A 17,658-nucleotide genomic window follows, 5' to 3' on the forward strand; every position below is an offset into this window, starting at 1 on the left:
TATATCCTATTCCGTGGCTGATTTCTTTGTCATATCAGCCACCACCCTTATCCTGTCCATGTGACTACTGTCACATAGCTTGTTCATCCTTAAATTCAGTTGGGCCAGAGATGTCCTTATTTGGCCATTTCATTTCCCCTTGCTGACCCTTCTCTCCCAATGACTCATAGTCATGATGTCTTCACCCAAACTTAGTGACCTTTTGCACAGTTATTTAACCTTTACCCTAATTCTCCGTACTTTAACCATATTATGTATTTTATAATCGGAAGATCAATTCAATTTATTAACCTTCATTATCAATGAGATATCCTGATTGATCATATCATGTTTAATACCAAATATCTTTCTTTTAATTATTATTCAATATATTGCTTATAGCATTGTTAAGCTCTGTGTTTTGCAGATGGAAGTATGTTGCACTTCCCTTTTCTCACTCACTGTTGTTACTAAAGGGAGAAAGGCTCCAGTTTTCTTCTTTGCGACCTGATAGTAAGAGCGTTGGGATCTCAACTTATTTGACAGTATATACTGGAAATATTTGGCATTTGTTTGCTTTAAAAACCACAAACAAATGAATTGATTATCACGTCTGGCAAAGTCTGTTTAACTTGATTTTGTGGCATATTGACCTGTAGAGTATTTTTGTTATTTTTTTTGACCTTCACACAATCAACTCTGCAATCAAACAACCGTCCCTCAACATTAGATGAGGAATATTATTTATTCAATGTTCAAAGCTAGTAAGAGTGCGGGAACTTCCAGCTGAGTGAACATCAGAAGCACTATGAGACAGCCGCTCTCTTGACTCGATAACAAGGGAATCTTTCCCATCGATAACTTCCATCCACTCACATAATGTGAACGTGGCAGTCCAGCAGGTTACTGAGCACCCGTAGTCCTGTATTTCTTTCAAAAATGCCATTCAGTAACAGATTATTACAGTTTCACCTGTAATAATCTGTCCTTCTGTGACCAACTGTGAGGCTCCCACGAGGTTTGGCACTAAATGTATTTGGACTCTCTCTAGCCTTTTCATCATAGCACCTTCTTACATAGAGTGGCATCTGTGTTTGGAGTGAGATTACGCTGTTTAAAGTAAAAGTCCTCTCTTTGATACCCCTCACTGTTCGATATCTCCACTCTGTGACGCTCGGCGCATGTGGAATTAATGTTTTTTTGATGTGCTCGCTCCCCTTCAGCCTTATCATCTTGTTTTTATAGAGCGTATTTTGACAAGGCCTCTGCGAAGGGGTGTGAACTTGTTACTCTGAGTCAAATGTGGGCCTCTATACAGGTGGAGGAATAGCTTTTAAAATGTGATCATTCAGCTGTGGGTGATGTGGGTCACAGATCTCAGCTGCGCTTGTTGCTCTGAATGTAACACCTTTTGGCTTCATTGCATTTTTAGTCTTTTGATGGTGGCCAGCTTGGAGAAAATGTTTTTTTTTCTCTGCCTTTTCTACTATGGATGCCCATGATGTATGGTGGGGTGAACTATAGTCCAAAATGGCAGATTTGGAAAGCAGCATTTTCACACTGATTCTGCGGACGTGGCACTGAAACCTGAAGTTTTAAACACTTTTTGGAACCGAGCTGCAGCTGTAATATCTTTGTCTCTGTTTGACTTTTAGTTTGAATAGAAAGACAAAAGAAAAGACATATAAAAATAGGAGCCAATGCAGAGAAGCTAAAACCGGTGTGATATGGTCATACCTTCCAGCTGAGTGCACAATAATGTAATGTTTTCATTCAGACGGCAACAGAATTATTAGAAATAGCAGTTGTTGCCACTATGTGTGTTGTGGCATGAGGATTCTGCTGACTGTTCTCTACATGAACAGTCATATCTATAATTATTCTGAGGTCGTATTAACAGGGTTTTAGGGGGTGATGCCCAAAACAGCACTGGAGAGCATCATAACCAACCAAAGTACTTTCTCCAAATCTAATGGTTGTAGTTCCTCCCCAGTAGACTGATCTTTGGGTGTTGGTTATTTATTATCTGCTCTCGCCTTTCCAATTATTTGTTCAGAGATACGGTGAAAATAATGGCACAATATGATGTGAAATTACATATTTGTCATTGAAAAATGGTCCTGAAACTGTAGCCTCTGGTACTGCAGCTATAATATAATGATGATGATTTCAGCAGCAACTGAAAAGACAAAGGATGGTGAAAATCCAAAGGGTCATCGGGCCATATTTAAATGCATATTTGATAACCCATTAGCTACCATAAGACAACAGCTAATTTTGGCATTCAACCACTTCCTAGCTAATAATACAGTTGGTTAGTATTGGACGATACAATGGGAAAGCTTTTAATTTTGAAATATCAGCAAACATCTTGGATACACTTTTAAGCCTGGAAGTAAAACGCAATGGATACAACATTAATCCAGCATTAATCACCAAATCAACAAAATCTAAACATGTCGGAAAAATTCTGGCAGGTAAACGCTCTTATTCTGAAATGCTCCCTGTGGTAGATGCTACATGCACGCGTCAAGACGAGGAACGAAAGCGAGCCACAGAGAGCTTCGAAGAAGGCACAAAAGGACATATTGAAAACAAGTCATTAACGTGGGGAAGGCTGCACGCTCCGTTGCTGAAACACTTCTGAGAGGCTTCCAGAGGACTTTGACGCCGTAAATAAACCGCTGCAAAGGGAGTTTTGTTAAAATTTGCTAATAATTTTGACATTTGTTTGAAATACAAATGTTACTTAATGATTTATGTTTATTAAAACATGTCTGCCTTAGAATATAGTGTTTGTTTGTAGTTAGTTGTCATTCTTTACCGTTAAAACCAGGAGTGAAGGGACTATTTCATTTGATAAGAGCAGTTGAATTTTCCCGGTACAGCGGAACGGCGCGCAGCGTTATCGTTTGTCCGTGTCATCAATCCGCCCACATGCACCCGTGGCTTATGGCACCATACATATTCAGCATACCAAATGTATAATAAACACCACTTGTCGTGATGGTACTTGCAATCCAACACAACACGGTAAGTCTCAGAAAGTAGATGTGACTTTTTTTACTCATGAGCAGACACCATTAGCTGCCTAGATCGGGGGAAAACAGTCTGAAAGCTTACAGCGTACCAAGAAAAATGGTTAACAATAATCTAAAGTGCATTGAGTTTGTAGTCACAAAACGAAAACAAATCACTACTATTGTCCAATTTTTTTTCATTCTGTTCAAATTTGAAAGTGAAAAAGCTGCAGCCTCTTTTGAAATGCTCTTTACCTAAACTTTCATTACTTTTGTGCAAACTGACAATTCAACTGCCTACACGGCTTTTATTTGAAATATAAATTTGAAAGGTTTTAATGAAAAACACTTCAGAAGACACTTCAGACCCTTTCAGTGGTTCAGCTTTAACTGACAACATCTCACATGCAAACAATTACCATTTTCAAGCTGTTTACACTGAGCACTCTCTTCAGAAAATGTGGCCTTTTCTACGTTTTATATCAATTGTATGAGTGCGGAGCCAAACACAAATCGCTGTACACTTTCCATGTATAGCGTACATGGATCTCATGAGGTGACCTTAAAAGTTAGGTTATGAACACGTAAGCGCTCTGACTTTGACCGCAAATCTTTGTTCACCACACTTAAAATGTTCTTTGTGAACCTTCCTGCAATTTCTTTCTTTCATTTCTCTTTAACTTCCTCAATGAGGACGTTACAAACGACTTTGGGTATTCCCGTTTAATGAACTCTTTATATTTTCATACGTCCATCCGTCACTCTGCCAGTCAAACTGATTGTTCAAGACATTTCAGATACGGAGGGAAGGTCAGAGATGAAGGGCAGGAGTAATTATAATACTGGAAAGACTCCCGACAAGATCAACGAGCACCGGCAGAGGAAGACAACCACTGGGACACGACTTTAAAATATTCAGACACCACACTAATCTGTCAAACACGCTGCTCAAAAAGATTGTCTCTGTGAACCACTCAATAGTTTTCCAGTTTAATTCCTTGCTGACGATATGAAGGGGACGACTAAGCACTTTATCATCATGTGTCAATAGATATTCTTTTGCTAAAACTATTTAAATATTATATATATATACACTATTTAAATCGATTTAACGATCCTGTTCGGATCACTACAAACTACCAAACCAAGTCCGTTATTAGGCAGATCTACCATCTGCATTCCTGTCCTATCACAGCATCATTTTTGACATTAGGAGGCACCAAAGCTAGAAAAGTCCTGAAGATGAATAGAATAAAAAACAGTATTCTGGACATATAAACTGTGTGCTTTTAAAACTGCTGTAATCAATATTCTTAAAATAACAAAGGGTCACAAGACTTAAATAATCATCACCCAACTCTATTATGTATTATCTATTTCATCACTGGCAAATGTATTTTTGCATCAGTGCGGGGCAAAGAAAATACATGACTTACAGACTGTAACAGCAGGCTGTAATGTTAGTTTTCTCACTCGTACGCGGCCTTTAAAGTAAACAGAAAATATTCAGTGGCCGAATGTTAGATGGCGCATCGTGTAACATTAGGTTACTAGCAGCGGTGCAGAAATAACTTTGAACATGGGGCGATGTAGAAACATTTGGAGAGAAATCCATTTTATGTGACGACCAAGCGGCAACCTCCAGCTGTCACGAGTGAAGCCATCTAGGAAGTAACTTAAACCTGCATTCTCTCTAACAGCCAGCGACTCCTCTGGTTGATAAACGTGCGATTGTATAGAAGTCTATGAGAAAATGAGGCAACTTCTCAGCTGATTTGTTCCCTCAGTAAACACTTTCCTGATGAGTTTATGGTCTCAGTCGCTAGTTTCAAGTCTTCTTCACCACAGCATGATGTTCATTTAGTAAATTATGGTCCCATTTAGAGGAACACCGGAAATCAGGGGAGGCTTTGGGTGCATGTCGAAGTGTCCTTGGGCAAGATGCTGAACCCCGAATTTCCCCTGGTGGCTGTTCCACCAGTGTATGAATGTGTGTGAATGGTGAATGCAATGTAGTGTAAAAGTGCTTTGAGTGAGTATTATGAGATTCTAGTGAATGTAGTATTTAATATATTATTGTTATACTAACAGTAAACTATTAACTAAACATTACACTCTTTATTTAATCCGCTCGTGTACAGTTCCTCCTCCATACCACCCAGTGCAAACCTTAATCTAAATCGATCACCTTCTTGTGTTTGTTGTTTTCCAGCTTTTCTTGGTTGTCGGTCAGATGACGTAACTCGCTCATTACATTATGTTATAGCAACGTTGAGTGATCTGATCAGATGGGAGTTTGTCCATACAACTACACTGTAACTTTCTTTTATTTGACATGCTATTTTTCCTGTAAAGGAAGAAGAAAGTGTGTACATGAATCACAGGTCCAGGAAATTAGATTCTGCTGACAGGAGGGCGAAGAAATGTCTTCCACAGGCTCCTGTAGCTCTGCTTCATTGTCATGCAGGGGCTGATGGAATACATCTTACTGTACAGTCTGAAGGGTTTTTGTGTATAACCTTTATTATTCTTAGTGAAAGATTGTTGTAAAACACTTGTGTTTTCGGCTCAGGTGTTCTCTGTATGAGCTGTAGCCCAGCCCACGACCTGGTCAGGGCTTCAAAATAAGGTAATTTGTGTTACAAAATAAATGTATTAGGGGAATCAGTCCGCTTTAGGGCTGTAGCTAACCATTAATTTCATTATTAATAGGTGTTTTCTTAACAAAGTGAATAATTGTTTAGTCTCTAAGTGTGTCTCAACCTAAGCTGATGTCTTGATATTGCTAATATTATACAGTCCAAAACCCCCAAATCTTCACACTTGAGCAGCAGGAACCCGGCAACATATGGCACTTTTGCTTGTAAAATGAAAAAAGAAAATTAATTGTTGTTGATTATTATTTTGTTATACTAATTAAATGAGCTTCCTGTTTGACTTGCAAGTTCACTGAGTATTTAAACCTGCAAATGGACCCAAACACCTCTCATAGTTTGATACAGCATGGTGGGAAACTACAAGTCAAAAGATCATTGGAGAGTATCTCTGCGAGACATTTTGTCGCTGTAGGAAACCAACCGTCATTTGTCTTACCTTTCTGAAACACCAGCTAGGAAGTCAAACAATGAAAACTACTGTATAAGAGTCCTCTGGAAGTGTCAAATAAGTGCTTACAGTCTGAAGTGTGTTCCATCTTGAGCAGAAACGCCGCAAGCAGCAGCAATTTACCCAGCGGCAGGTCCTGCCTTAGAGCCGCCTCCGTCCACGAGGAGAGCTCTTATTTCTGGCTGAGTTTCACAGACACACCTGGAGGAGTTGTTACGGTCTAGGAGGAAGGAGATTGGACAAGATGAAGAGCCCAGACGGTGAAATTGCAGATCCTGAATCCCAAGTGGTGTCATTCAAATGTCACTCTCCCACTGTGTTCGACTGCGGGCATATTTCATGTAATAACCTTTCGGAGAGGAGAAGCGGTTAGTGTCTGGCTGGCCTCATATAGCCTCGCACCCGCCTCATCGTACCGTGTCGTCCTTTTGTCTGCTGGAAGAACTTTTATTACCTACTCATATATTGCATCCAGCTCGCCTCATGTCTTTCATCCCCAAACAGAACGCTCAAGTACACCTTTTATCGCTCTATTATTTTTCAGACAATGGGGCCTTTCACTGTTAGCGGCGGCTGCATTTGTCTGTAAACATGAAGAAAGGGATTATACATTATCATAAAAGATTTAAGAAGATTCAAGGAGAGCATCGTCAGATTTATTTTGCTTTCTGATTGTTAACTCGTCAAGAGGGTAGTATCTCCTGCAGCGTGCTACAAGTGATACAGAACGAAGTGCCAAACTGACCGCCATCAGTCCTTTTCAGTCACTACAACAAGAATGTAAGAAATAAAGTAGAAGAAAATGCAGCAATAACCAAAGAAAAGATACAAGGAAATGACCTCCCTCGCACCTAAACTCAAACACAGTGATGAAGCTGGGCAGCTCACCAGAAGGTTCCTGTCTTAAGTCTCAAGTTAAGACAGGAAGAGTCTAATTTGGTATTACAGAAGCAAATCATAACTAACTTTAGGAATCCTATCTTATCTCGGGTTAGGAAATCCTAAATACTCGATCCAACGTCGGTTATCAATTTTTATGTTGGTTACCTAGCAACCGAGGCCACTTTTCTCATCTCGCTGAACTCAACGGCTTTTAATCGCTGTTTTTTGCTTGTTTTTTTTATGAAACATACACTGAAAAAGGAGCAGAAACAACAACTATCACTGAACTTCAAGTCAGATGATTCAGAGGTGTTGGTAACCTCAGTCGAGAAATCCAAATCTACATTAAAGCTGCAAGCAGCGTTGGGCGGGCCCACGCACGTGTAGCGTGTCGTGGTGTGAGCCGGCTGCGTTGCATATTCTGGAGCTCTGCCGGTGCTGTTCCGACATTGTATGAAGGTGTTATATGTCACTTCCTGTGTCCCCTATGTGAAGCTACATAGCACTTACCGCTATGAATATAAATCGATATTGGCGTGTAGATGTCTTCGGGGTGGGAGAGTTATCAAGCACGTAAAGTTTTGTTCAGATGTGAGCATGTACGCTGGAGTTACAACAACTTCCTGTTTCATGGCGAAGAGTTGATCTTTGACGCCACGCCACAGACACGCCCATTGACGAAAACTCACAGATGGCACAACTTTTCATCTTCAATGCCTTTTAGAAGGCAGAATGTGTAAATCATCCAAAAATATCCGTAAAATTCAAAATGGCCGACTTCCTGTTGGGTTTAGGGCATCGCTACAAGAGGCTTTTTGGTACGTCTTGACATGATACACGTGCCACAGAAATTTCATACACGTAGGTGAAACTTGCGGCGAGGGCTGCTTCGTTGAAGGTCACTTCCTGTTGCCAGCAGGTGGCGCTATGACTGTGGGTGAATGTTGGCATGTACATGTGTTCAGGGCGGGACTCTCATACACTGAAGTTATAATAACTTCCTGTTTCATGGCGAATCATCAAGTCGATCGGCCTAAATGCCTAGGAGGAGTTCGTTAAAGTACGGAGTGTGTAAATCATCAAAGTTCCTGTTGAGTTTAGGGTATGGGTTCTTGAGGCTTTTTTGTGCGTCTGGACATGTGCATGTAGGTTGAACGTGGACGAGGGTCAAATTTTTTCAAATTTTCTAGGTGGCGCTAGCGAGTCATTTTGCCATGCGTGAAACCCATAAAACCAGTTTTCGAGTATGTTTCAATAGGGACCTCGCACGGTTCGTGCTCGGGCCCTAATAACGCTTAACTCGGGAGATTAAAGATAAGCGAGTGGGCTAAAATAGCGGACACAGTCACCGCCGCATATCCGGCATCCAGCGGAGCGTTGATGCTGTCAAAAAGAAAATAAGTCCATTTACAAGTGATGCGAAGAGAAAGGCAGCTGTTGTGTCCAGAGAGCAGATGAAACAGCTGGCGGCTCCCTCACTGACCCCGGCAGAAACCCGTCTTCTCGGGAAAGTTAATAATGACGGTTAAAAATAAATAATAATAAAAGCTGCGGGCTAACGTCGTCATGTTTTTCATGCATTTCTTGATTTTAACGATCTCATCCTATCAAAGACTTGCATTAGGATCCTTGTTACATCAAGCCTTTACATTATGTTACATAATGAGACATCATCCAGCGTTACATGCTGCCTTTCTACTGACGAGGGTTTTGTCATCAAACGCATCGGTGGAATCTATTAAGTTCGGCCTGTTGACATTTTGTTGATTTTGTAAAAGCAATAAAAGAACAGCCATGTGGATTAAACGAGTTAGCAAACACTAGCTGGTGGAAAAGTAAACGTTAGGAGAGTTTATTTAAGATTTTACAAAGTTAGGATGCTTCTTTTAATTAGGAAAGGAATATTGACCTTGAGGAAGTGTTAATCTGTAACGGCCTTTTTCCTGAATCACTTCCTAACCCTTATTACCATGGTTACCAAGCAGTTAGGATAGGATCTGCAGGTTAGGAAGTTTCTGTAACACGGCGCCAAATCTGTATCCTATTCTAGATTAGATTCTTTATTCTCTTTTTCAGGACAAATTTACGCCTCCCATCCAGACTAAAACTTCAAATCCGAACACCTAAAATGGAGAAGTTTGGAAACACCGCTGACCCGTTTTCATTTTCAAACTATGGGGTAGCTTATAAGTTTGGACAGGCGAAAAACGTAGGACTTGAGAAACAATGACGCAGACTAGTGTTGCCAAAAATATCTATATTTTTTTTAATACATATCAATTAAGAATATTTTAAACGTTTTAATTTTACTCATTTTCCACAATATCGATAAGAAAAATTTGCTCTTTCACAATCTCGTCTCCCCAAAAGCGAGTTGACACACACACCGCTGCAGTGCCTACATAGCCCCGCCCCCTCTCACTCACAGCGCCATCTTCTTGTCTCATTCCGGTTGATTGGTTTCATTTTTTGCCTGCCTTTTCACAAGTCCCGCCCTACTGTGCTTTGATAGGCTAGTACTCGTCGCTTGTGATTGGATGTTGGCGAAGGATACAAGCAAACCCAAATTCAAGCGCTGGTACATAGCAGGCTAACGAAAGGTGCTAATAAAACCAATTTTTCAGTTTCATGTGACGTCTCATTCCAAGGAAAACGCTCCCTTGGAGGGCAAAAAGACGCTATTTTCCGCTGCCTGCCAGCCAATAAGCAAGCGAAACACTGTTACTTGGAGTTTGTTAGTTTTTGCGTTGCCATAATGCTGTATGGTAGTTGTGCTTTCGGATTTACTAATCGAAGTAGGAGACAAGCCTGGGCTGTGTTAAGTGAGGGATTCCCCAGAAGGTAAAAGTAAATATTACCGCAGTCGAGCGGCGGTTTTTAACAGTAGAAATGCGGCAGCGGATGCTGTAATGTTACACGGATCGGTTATGCCCAACACTTGCAGTTTGTGTTCATATCTTTCTTAAAGTGAAAGGTGATACAAATAAAATTTGACAGCTTTTGCGGCGTCTCTACGGGGAAGTAGCGGTGTTGGTCTGTTGTTTTGCCCTCCAGGTCATGTGACTGAAAACTATGAATAGAGCAAAACACCGGCTGGGCCGACACTGACCACTATAAAGAACCTCGAGATGCTGGAGAGGCCTTCCCTGAACTATTAAACAAAATGCCATAAGATAGCTGTCGTGTTGTTTGCCCAACAGACATTTATAATTCTCAAAACTAAGCTAATCCCTTCAGAGCTATCAGACCTCAGGAATCTTAGACAGCAGAGTTTCAGTTGATAGGAAATGCGGGTAAAGCCTAAGCATGAGGATGTAAGCGTGGGCGCCTAACTGTACGCCCATGTTCCACATTCTTTTCAAGTGGCGAATCACTGTATCGCCGCAAACAGACGTTTAAATCGCTGCCGTGCACCTGTGTCTAGACCGCAAGCGTTGATTTAGCTCTCATTTTTAATCTTTGGGCCGGGACTCTTTGTGCACATCCGGGTCACGTCCGTTTTGTCTGTGCTTGGCGAATGCATCTGACAAGAAAACACACTGATAATATTGTCAAACTTTGTCAAGGAGAAGTTAAATTCACAAACATTTTAAACACAAACTCCTCTAGAGCTTTATGTATTCCTTTTTTCTTTTTTTATCGTCACCAACTAGATTACCAAAGCAGCTGGTCCCATCAGGCTTGTTTATGAAAAGGCCAAAGAGGTCAAAGTGGAGCGAAGGCAGGCCTCATCAATCTACAGCCTGAGAAAATCTAGTTAGGGAAACTGAAAAACAATCTCCTCCCTTCAATCGTTTCACATTATGAATTAATCTCTTGATGGGATAATCATGCAGACAATTTCACACGATGTCCTCGAAACACTCTGAGGTAATCAGCAGCAGAGGCAATGCAAAGATGATTCAATTTCAGGTCCTTTTTTGTCTTTTCGTTCCTCTTTCAGTTGCTATCTGATCAGCTTTAAGCATCTAACTGTTCTAACCCAGGTTGAATTCCCCAGACCCAACTGAAAAGCAAAAATGGTCATGATGCCCTTGAGCCAAACATTTAATTTTTAAGATTTAATTAAAAGCTGCAGCAGCAGATAACTGTGCGTTTGGTGCCAGGATGAAACAACCAAAAGGTAAAAGTCGGACGGTGTTGAGTCATTTTCTTCTTGTTAACTAATCCAATGTGCAGAACCAAACCAGTTAATGTATCTACTGACAAGTCCTGTGTGCGTATCACATCTGCTCTTCCTCATGCCACGACATCTCACGTGACGATATTTTCTCGTCAAGGTGAAAAGCTGTCTCATCAGTAGGATGGAGTGTGAGAGTAAAGTTAGCATAGAAGATGCCCTTGCCATTTTTAAATTGTTTGTTCAGCAGCATTTTGGGATCCTGGTGGAAACCATAAACAGCGACAGAGTGACAGACAAGACACGAACAATATACAAGCTAGGGCTGAAACGATTTATCGATAAATTCGATTACTTCTTTGCACCAACTCTGGAATTGTACGGTCTGCACTACTACTACAGCCTACTGCAACAGCTCGACGCCAATGCTTCAGCATTTGATCAGAAAGCACCCGGTCTATCATCAGTCCACGGAGCGGACCACAGACAAGGTACAAGTAACGGCAACTTTAGCAATGAACTGAAATCAGGATTGATTGTTGAATTGAAGGCTGGCAAAAGTACGCCGCAGTTCTCAGCTGTAAATGTACACACGTACGTTTGTTGTTGTTGTCCTCCGCCTGGTTTAAAATTATCTAGCTGCAGTACCGGAGTCTGCGGTCTCAGGACCCCCGCAATCCTGGGACCGTAGTTCTGGGCTGTCGAGAGTAACATAGCAGGCGGTATCAAAGTACTGCAGCCTCCAGTACTGCAGCTACGTACTACTCGCCTGGTTGGGCCGTGAGTTTGTGTTTTGTAACCCATCACATTCATGAGTTACACAGCTGATCCCTTTACGGGGGAGGGGTCACACCTGTATCATCACACCTCTAGTGAGCCACACTGTTGCACTGGGTGACAGCTTTTTCTGGCAGGTAGTCAGAAAGTGTTGCGAGACGGACTAACGCATCTGTTTATTGGTTTTGGTCTTTTCATTGGATTTGGCGACAGTACAGAAAATACTGATTCACGCCTTATCCTTTTTAACAGGTTTGGATTTGCCCATTCTGACGTTATTGATCTAAAGTGTGTTAAATGGATTTTAGTGATGTCGTGGGAGTTCACCTTTCCGGTCGACTTGTGCTGTGCTTATGATTATGTTCCTTGTGGTATCTTCTTGTAGCCTCATAATCAGACTGACTTATATTTTCTTTAACTTCATTCATCCAGTCTGACATTGTGTTCCTGTTCGGCCATATCTGTTTTGATTTGTTTTGCCTTAACCAATCAGTAGCAAGCGACGTATCTGTCCGTCCCGTGGTAATTGTCTGTCGAAGGGGAAGAAATATGTTGTTGTTCTTCATAGATGTTGCTTGTTAGGTAGCAAAGCTATGAAGGGTTATGACATCCATTTGTTATTCAGCCTAAAAATGTTCACTGCACCTGTTTGAACAACAAGTCAGTGAACATGAGGGCGGTGAGTTTTACAGGCCAGTCTTGCAGCTGTTGATACAAGCTTTCCAGTTCTTGTGTAACGGAAGTGGAAGAACGTTAAGTGTGTCTTTAAATTGTGTTGGACTCTGCCAAGGCTGTCCCTTGTTGCCTGACTTTCATTTACAAAAGCTCTGTTGTACAAGGCGGCATTGTTTCACTGTTTTTATGTTGTTGTTTTTTTTTGTTTGTAATCTGAAACAGTTTAAACTCCAAGGTACATTTTTTTTTTTTTTAAATGTGTTGTGACAGTATTTTAACAATAGTCAGCAACAGGACTGTACATGTTGGAGGTTCTTAATAACGAGCGTCAGTTTCTTCTGAGTGTGAGGCCTCTGGAGGCTGCGTGTTTATGTGGAGGAGTTTCTTTGTGGGTGATCGTTAAAAATAGCAGCAGATATGGCAAAGTTTTGTAGGTGGGAATTCATGTCCTGTCTCACACGTTTCCACACATTTGACCGCAGCAACAAAACAATCAATTATCGTCAAGTTCAGCTGCAGTCACTTTAAAAATGTAGTGACTCTACTCGGCTCCAAAACGATGTGAGACAACAAATTTGTTTAAAGGCAGAATGTTTCCTCCCTGAAACACAGTGGCTGAAAGGATTTAGCCTGGTGCTTCTTTAAAAAAATCTTTAAACCACTGTCATATATAATCTTTGGGTGTGAAGAATACGTTTTTATTTTATTGCTCTGTCTGGTGGCCAGGTGAATTCACTGTTAGACCAGGGGTCGGCAAATAAGTAAAGTTTTTTCAAGCCGTTACATGGCCGGCCCGAACTTAGTCAAATTATTTAAAATCCTTTTATTTGCCTGTTTAGCTCAGCCAAACGTAGTGTGCGTGAATCCTGTTGGGAGGGTTGTATGATCGATCCCAACATAAGGTGGGTATTTCTTTTCTCCTTTGCATGCTCGCGATATATAGCGTGCGCTGCAATGTGTGTGCGCCGCCCGCCGTTTGATCCGCATTCATAAACAAATGGACGTTTATTTTCATTTCAGGGGGATCCAATCACACGTGTACCGACGGCTTTTTCAGAGGGGTGTCGAGCAATCCAGAGACTCTTTTGAATGAACTTTGAACTTCTGAACTTTTCAGAGTAAAAGCTCTCAATAAACCCAACATGGAGCATTGCTGCAAAAAATGTTCTCGTGCTTTTATTTTGGAGGCACAATCACTTAAGAGGAAGTGATTATTTAACCGTTGCTGCCCACCACTGCGTTGGACAATCTAAAAGAAAATGGTTTGTTTCGTTGACGTGAACATAAGAACCAATAATCAGTGATTATCTTCCTAGAGGATAATTGGGTTGATTTTGGGTCCGATTCGCCCTCCCAACAATTGGGGGGTTTACAGACATAATCTTAAGGTCGCTAAATGGATTAGAGGCTCCGATCCCTTCAGCAGCCAATGAGAGCAAGCTGACCAGCGTGTTGTGTATCTGCTCTCGCTATATGCTCTTTGCGTCTGTTTTGAGGTTGTTCTGCAACTGCCTAGAGCTGAAATTATCATTATTATGAAATTAATTAGTCGTTGGGCAGAAAATTATTCTGATAAGTGATGAATCGGTTGTATTTAAGGGAAACATGTCAAAGATTCACTTGTTCAAGCTTTGTTCAAACCAGAAAATTAGCTGCTTTTCTGGTCAAATATTATAGTAAACTGAATAACAAGACATTCGAAGACGTCACCTTCTGTTCTGAGAAATTATAATGGCCATAACAAAGTAGCCCAACCTTGGACACACATTGCGTTCACCTTGTAGTCTTGTGCAGCTGTTTGGTGTCAATCAGTTTGGCACGAATTGTCCGCGCACGTTCATTGTATCCAGTTTGTGATTGGTAGAATTAGTCGATTTACAGATTTTGTATTCTCAGTGCTAGCAAGTTCTAAAGGTTAGTGTGAAAACTCTCCATCAATAATCTGTTGTTTTTCCAAACCTCAGCTCCAGGCTGCAGAGAAGCTGACGGACTACCTGATCACGCTGGGGAGCAGCAGCATGTCAAAGTCCTTTCTAATTCGTCACATGCTGTCTCAGATCAGCGCTCTGGCGGATCAGCTCTGGCAGGCCTTCCAGGTAAACACCCCCACTGCTTCACCACACATGCTCTTGCATTCCCATTGTGCTCTTCTTCTTTTTCATTTGGCTCGACGTTGATCCCTTTCTACTTGATCCGCTGCCTTGTGATTGTGCTCTCCCTGTTTTTGTGTGTTGATCATTGCTCTTACCCTTTAGCAGTTTTGCCAAAGCAGAAACTTTTTCAGTTCATATAAACATCTGTTTAGCATTCGAGCCTTATTGTGATCATGAATCTCTCTCCCACTAGCATTACTGGTTTATTTCTCTCTGGCTTTCTCCCCCATTGTCTCCTTTCTCTCTTTCACGCTCTGTTTTATGTCACCTTTTTGCTCTTGGAGAGCCAGCCTTTGTGCAAGGCCTTACGTGCAAACAGCTTGCCCTATTGACTCGTCGCCACGGCCACTTCTATACCGCCATAATCAATACTGCGTCCCACCAGTTCCCCGTCTGCCATGTATTCAAACGTCTCAGTAGCTTTGGCAACCGCTTGAGTCAGAGGCCAGACGAGAGCTGCATTTGGCCGGCCTGCTTCCTGTGAAAGGCAGAGCTGAGTGTCGAGCCACCGGGGGTCCTTCGAAATGGAAATGTGTAAAAAAGGACACGGATACAGATGATTTTCCCCTCTTAACCCCTCCCGCTGAGCGCCCCTCCTCCTCAGTAGGGTCGGTCATGCTCACTTGTGCCTGTTTTTCTCTCTCGAGGCGGAAGAGAATTTTAATAACCCTGTATTTTTGAGGGCCAAGTAGAAGGAAAAAAGAATCGCTCAACCCACTGCTCACTAAAGATATTGACAATGCAAGACAGCCTTGTGCTGCTTCGGAGCCATTGTCGCCAACAAACCAGCAGTAACGGTTATTCATGAGGACGAATCCTCCACAAACTGTCAATTAAAAGTGGAGCGGCGTCATCGTCCTCGGTGCATTCAGGGGACCTGTTATTCTGAACTTAGATTAACCGTCGTGGAGGCGCAGACCCCTGTTAATGTGGTGGTTCAAAACACACACACACACACATCAAAAGGGATGTAGGCAATTTGCCCTAAATATTGTTGACTATTATTGTTATTGTTTGTTGTTACTATTGTTCTTAAACACTTCAAAAGCACATGTACATGCACAAAAGGCATGTGAATAGTAACAATATTTAAGTAAATGTTCCTTCCAGAAACTGTGTGTGAAGTCAGAGTTTTGATGTTTACACAGGTAAAACCCGCAGTATCACTGTTGAGTATGTTGGATATAAACCATGGTCAAGCGTTTGTGTCAGCTGCTGCATTTGGAATACAACCAGAAACCTGAGTGACTGGCGAGAATACCTCAGATGAACACAGCCTCCATATCTAGTGCGCAGCTATATCATATCTATATATATTGAGATTGCTTTTGAAGACTCTGTTTGCTCGATGACGGAGCCGCTGGATTGTCTTATTTGCTCGTAGCTCCATGCTTGCAGCTCCTTGCGGTTCATCCTCTTAGGGAACGAAGTCTCAGGGGAAGAGCTGTGTGCCGCTCGTTATGTAGGGGAGACTACATCTATATTTCCATTAACATTTTATGTTCTGAGCTCATGCTGTTATCCAGAGGGAATGATAATGAGTGAATCTTCAATTCTTGAACCACCACCATCGCAAACACACTGTCAGAGTTTGTAGTTACAGTGCCCAGAGTTTATCTGTAAGAAAACACTGAGATGGTAGGATAGAAATGTGGTAAGTAACTTTTATGTTTCTCAAACATGTTCCGTTCATAAAATAGTGAAGCTCCGGCTGCAGGAAAAACAAGGAGTAAAGGTCAAGAGGTCCCAAAGGGTTTGAACTACAAAGTAGCTTGTCTATATTATTTTAAGTGAGAACAAAAAAGCAGACTTGCAAATATATTTTTTTGACATCCTCAAACCAGATAAATCCTCTTTGGCGCCCCCTTGAGGCGTGCGTAGACCCCATGGTGGGAACCACTTCTCTGACCAATTGTTCAGAACCCAAAGACATTCAATTTACAATGACATTTACATTTTCAAAGCTGCAACTGGCATATAATGTTCTTATTGTTGGCAAAAATCTACTATTTCAGCCCTACAGAGGACAAAAAAATCAGTGAAGCATTCTGGTACCAAGCCTCCTCTTGTAAATCTAATCCCATATGGCACACACAAGTCAGTTTAAGATGCTAAGGTAAAATTTACTGTGACATTGAACTATATGTCACTTTGCTGAGGAGCTGTTGGGACTCTACGAAACACCCTCTGGGAGTCCCTTGTCCCCTGTTTGAAGACCACTGAGCTCTACAGCTACCACACCTCCTGTATAAAGCTTTCATACAGTCCCCAGGCAGAGTGGAAGCTATGAACTGACCCCTGCTTCAGCTCTTTGTCAGCAGCAGCAGACTCGAACTCCCCGTCATTAGTGCTGAGTGAAAAGTATTTCTCAGCATGGAGGATTTCCTTTTGTGTGGGAAACTGTCATGGCGGTGACATGAGTGGATGGCTTCTCTGTCTCCATTTATTAAGTTTCCAGTCAGTTTGATTTTTTTTTTAATTTAGTGTCACGACACTAACACGACAATGGAAGCAAGTTTCTTCAAAGTAGCACATCACTTGGTGACAATATTGTTTACAGTTTAGTTTGTCTGGCCATAATATTGCCTCATGCTTCAACTGTGTGGTTACTGAAGCTGAAACAAACTGGTGTGCTTGCGTGCTTGAGCTCCTTTTTACCAGTCGATTGAACCTGCTTTGAAAAGGAGTGTCTTTTGTTAGTAGATACGTGAATTTAACATGATTTCAAAAGCTAAATCATCATCTGATTATGAACTGTTAAGGCAGGTAGGCTAAATAATCGACCTGTTTAAAACATTTATTTGTGCAAATAAACTGGTAACAATGGTAACAAACCTGCTTCCCTGATCAGAAAGCGCTACAAGGCAACAATGCCCTTGTTCTTCCTGGTCCAGAGCAAATCTACAGATGTGAATGTTTCTGTTTTTTTTTTTTTTTTTTTTTTTTT

The 17,658-nt window shown here is 41.5% G+C and overlaps 1 protein-coding gene across 2 annotated transcripts in view; it reads left to right on the forward strand.

The window, feature by feature from the left end:
• The window catches only part of mei4 (meiosis-specific, MEI4 homolog (S. cerevisiae)), a 136,534-nt gene that overhangs the window by 71,107 nt on the left and 47,769 nt on the right, over positions 1–17,658 (forward strand). For both annotated transcript variants that reach the window (XM_046060302.1, XM_046060301.1), the window contains exon 4: positions 14,523–14,654. In XM_046060302.1, coding sequence (XP_045916258.1) covers positions 14,523–14,654 — 132 coding nt within the window. The remainder of the gene's footprint in view (positions 1–14,522; positions 14,655–17,658) is intronic.

The sequence above is a fragment of the Micropterus dolomieu genome, linkage group LG10 (assembly GCF_021292245.1).
Source record: "Micropterus dolomieu isolate WLL.071019.BEF.003 ecotype Adirondacks linkage group LG10, ASM2129224v1, whole genome shotgun sequence".
In the NCBI taxonomy this organism is placed as follows: domain Eukaryota; kingdom Metazoa; phylum Chordata; class Actinopteri; order Centrarchiformes; family Centrarchidae; genus Micropterus; species Micropterus dolomieu.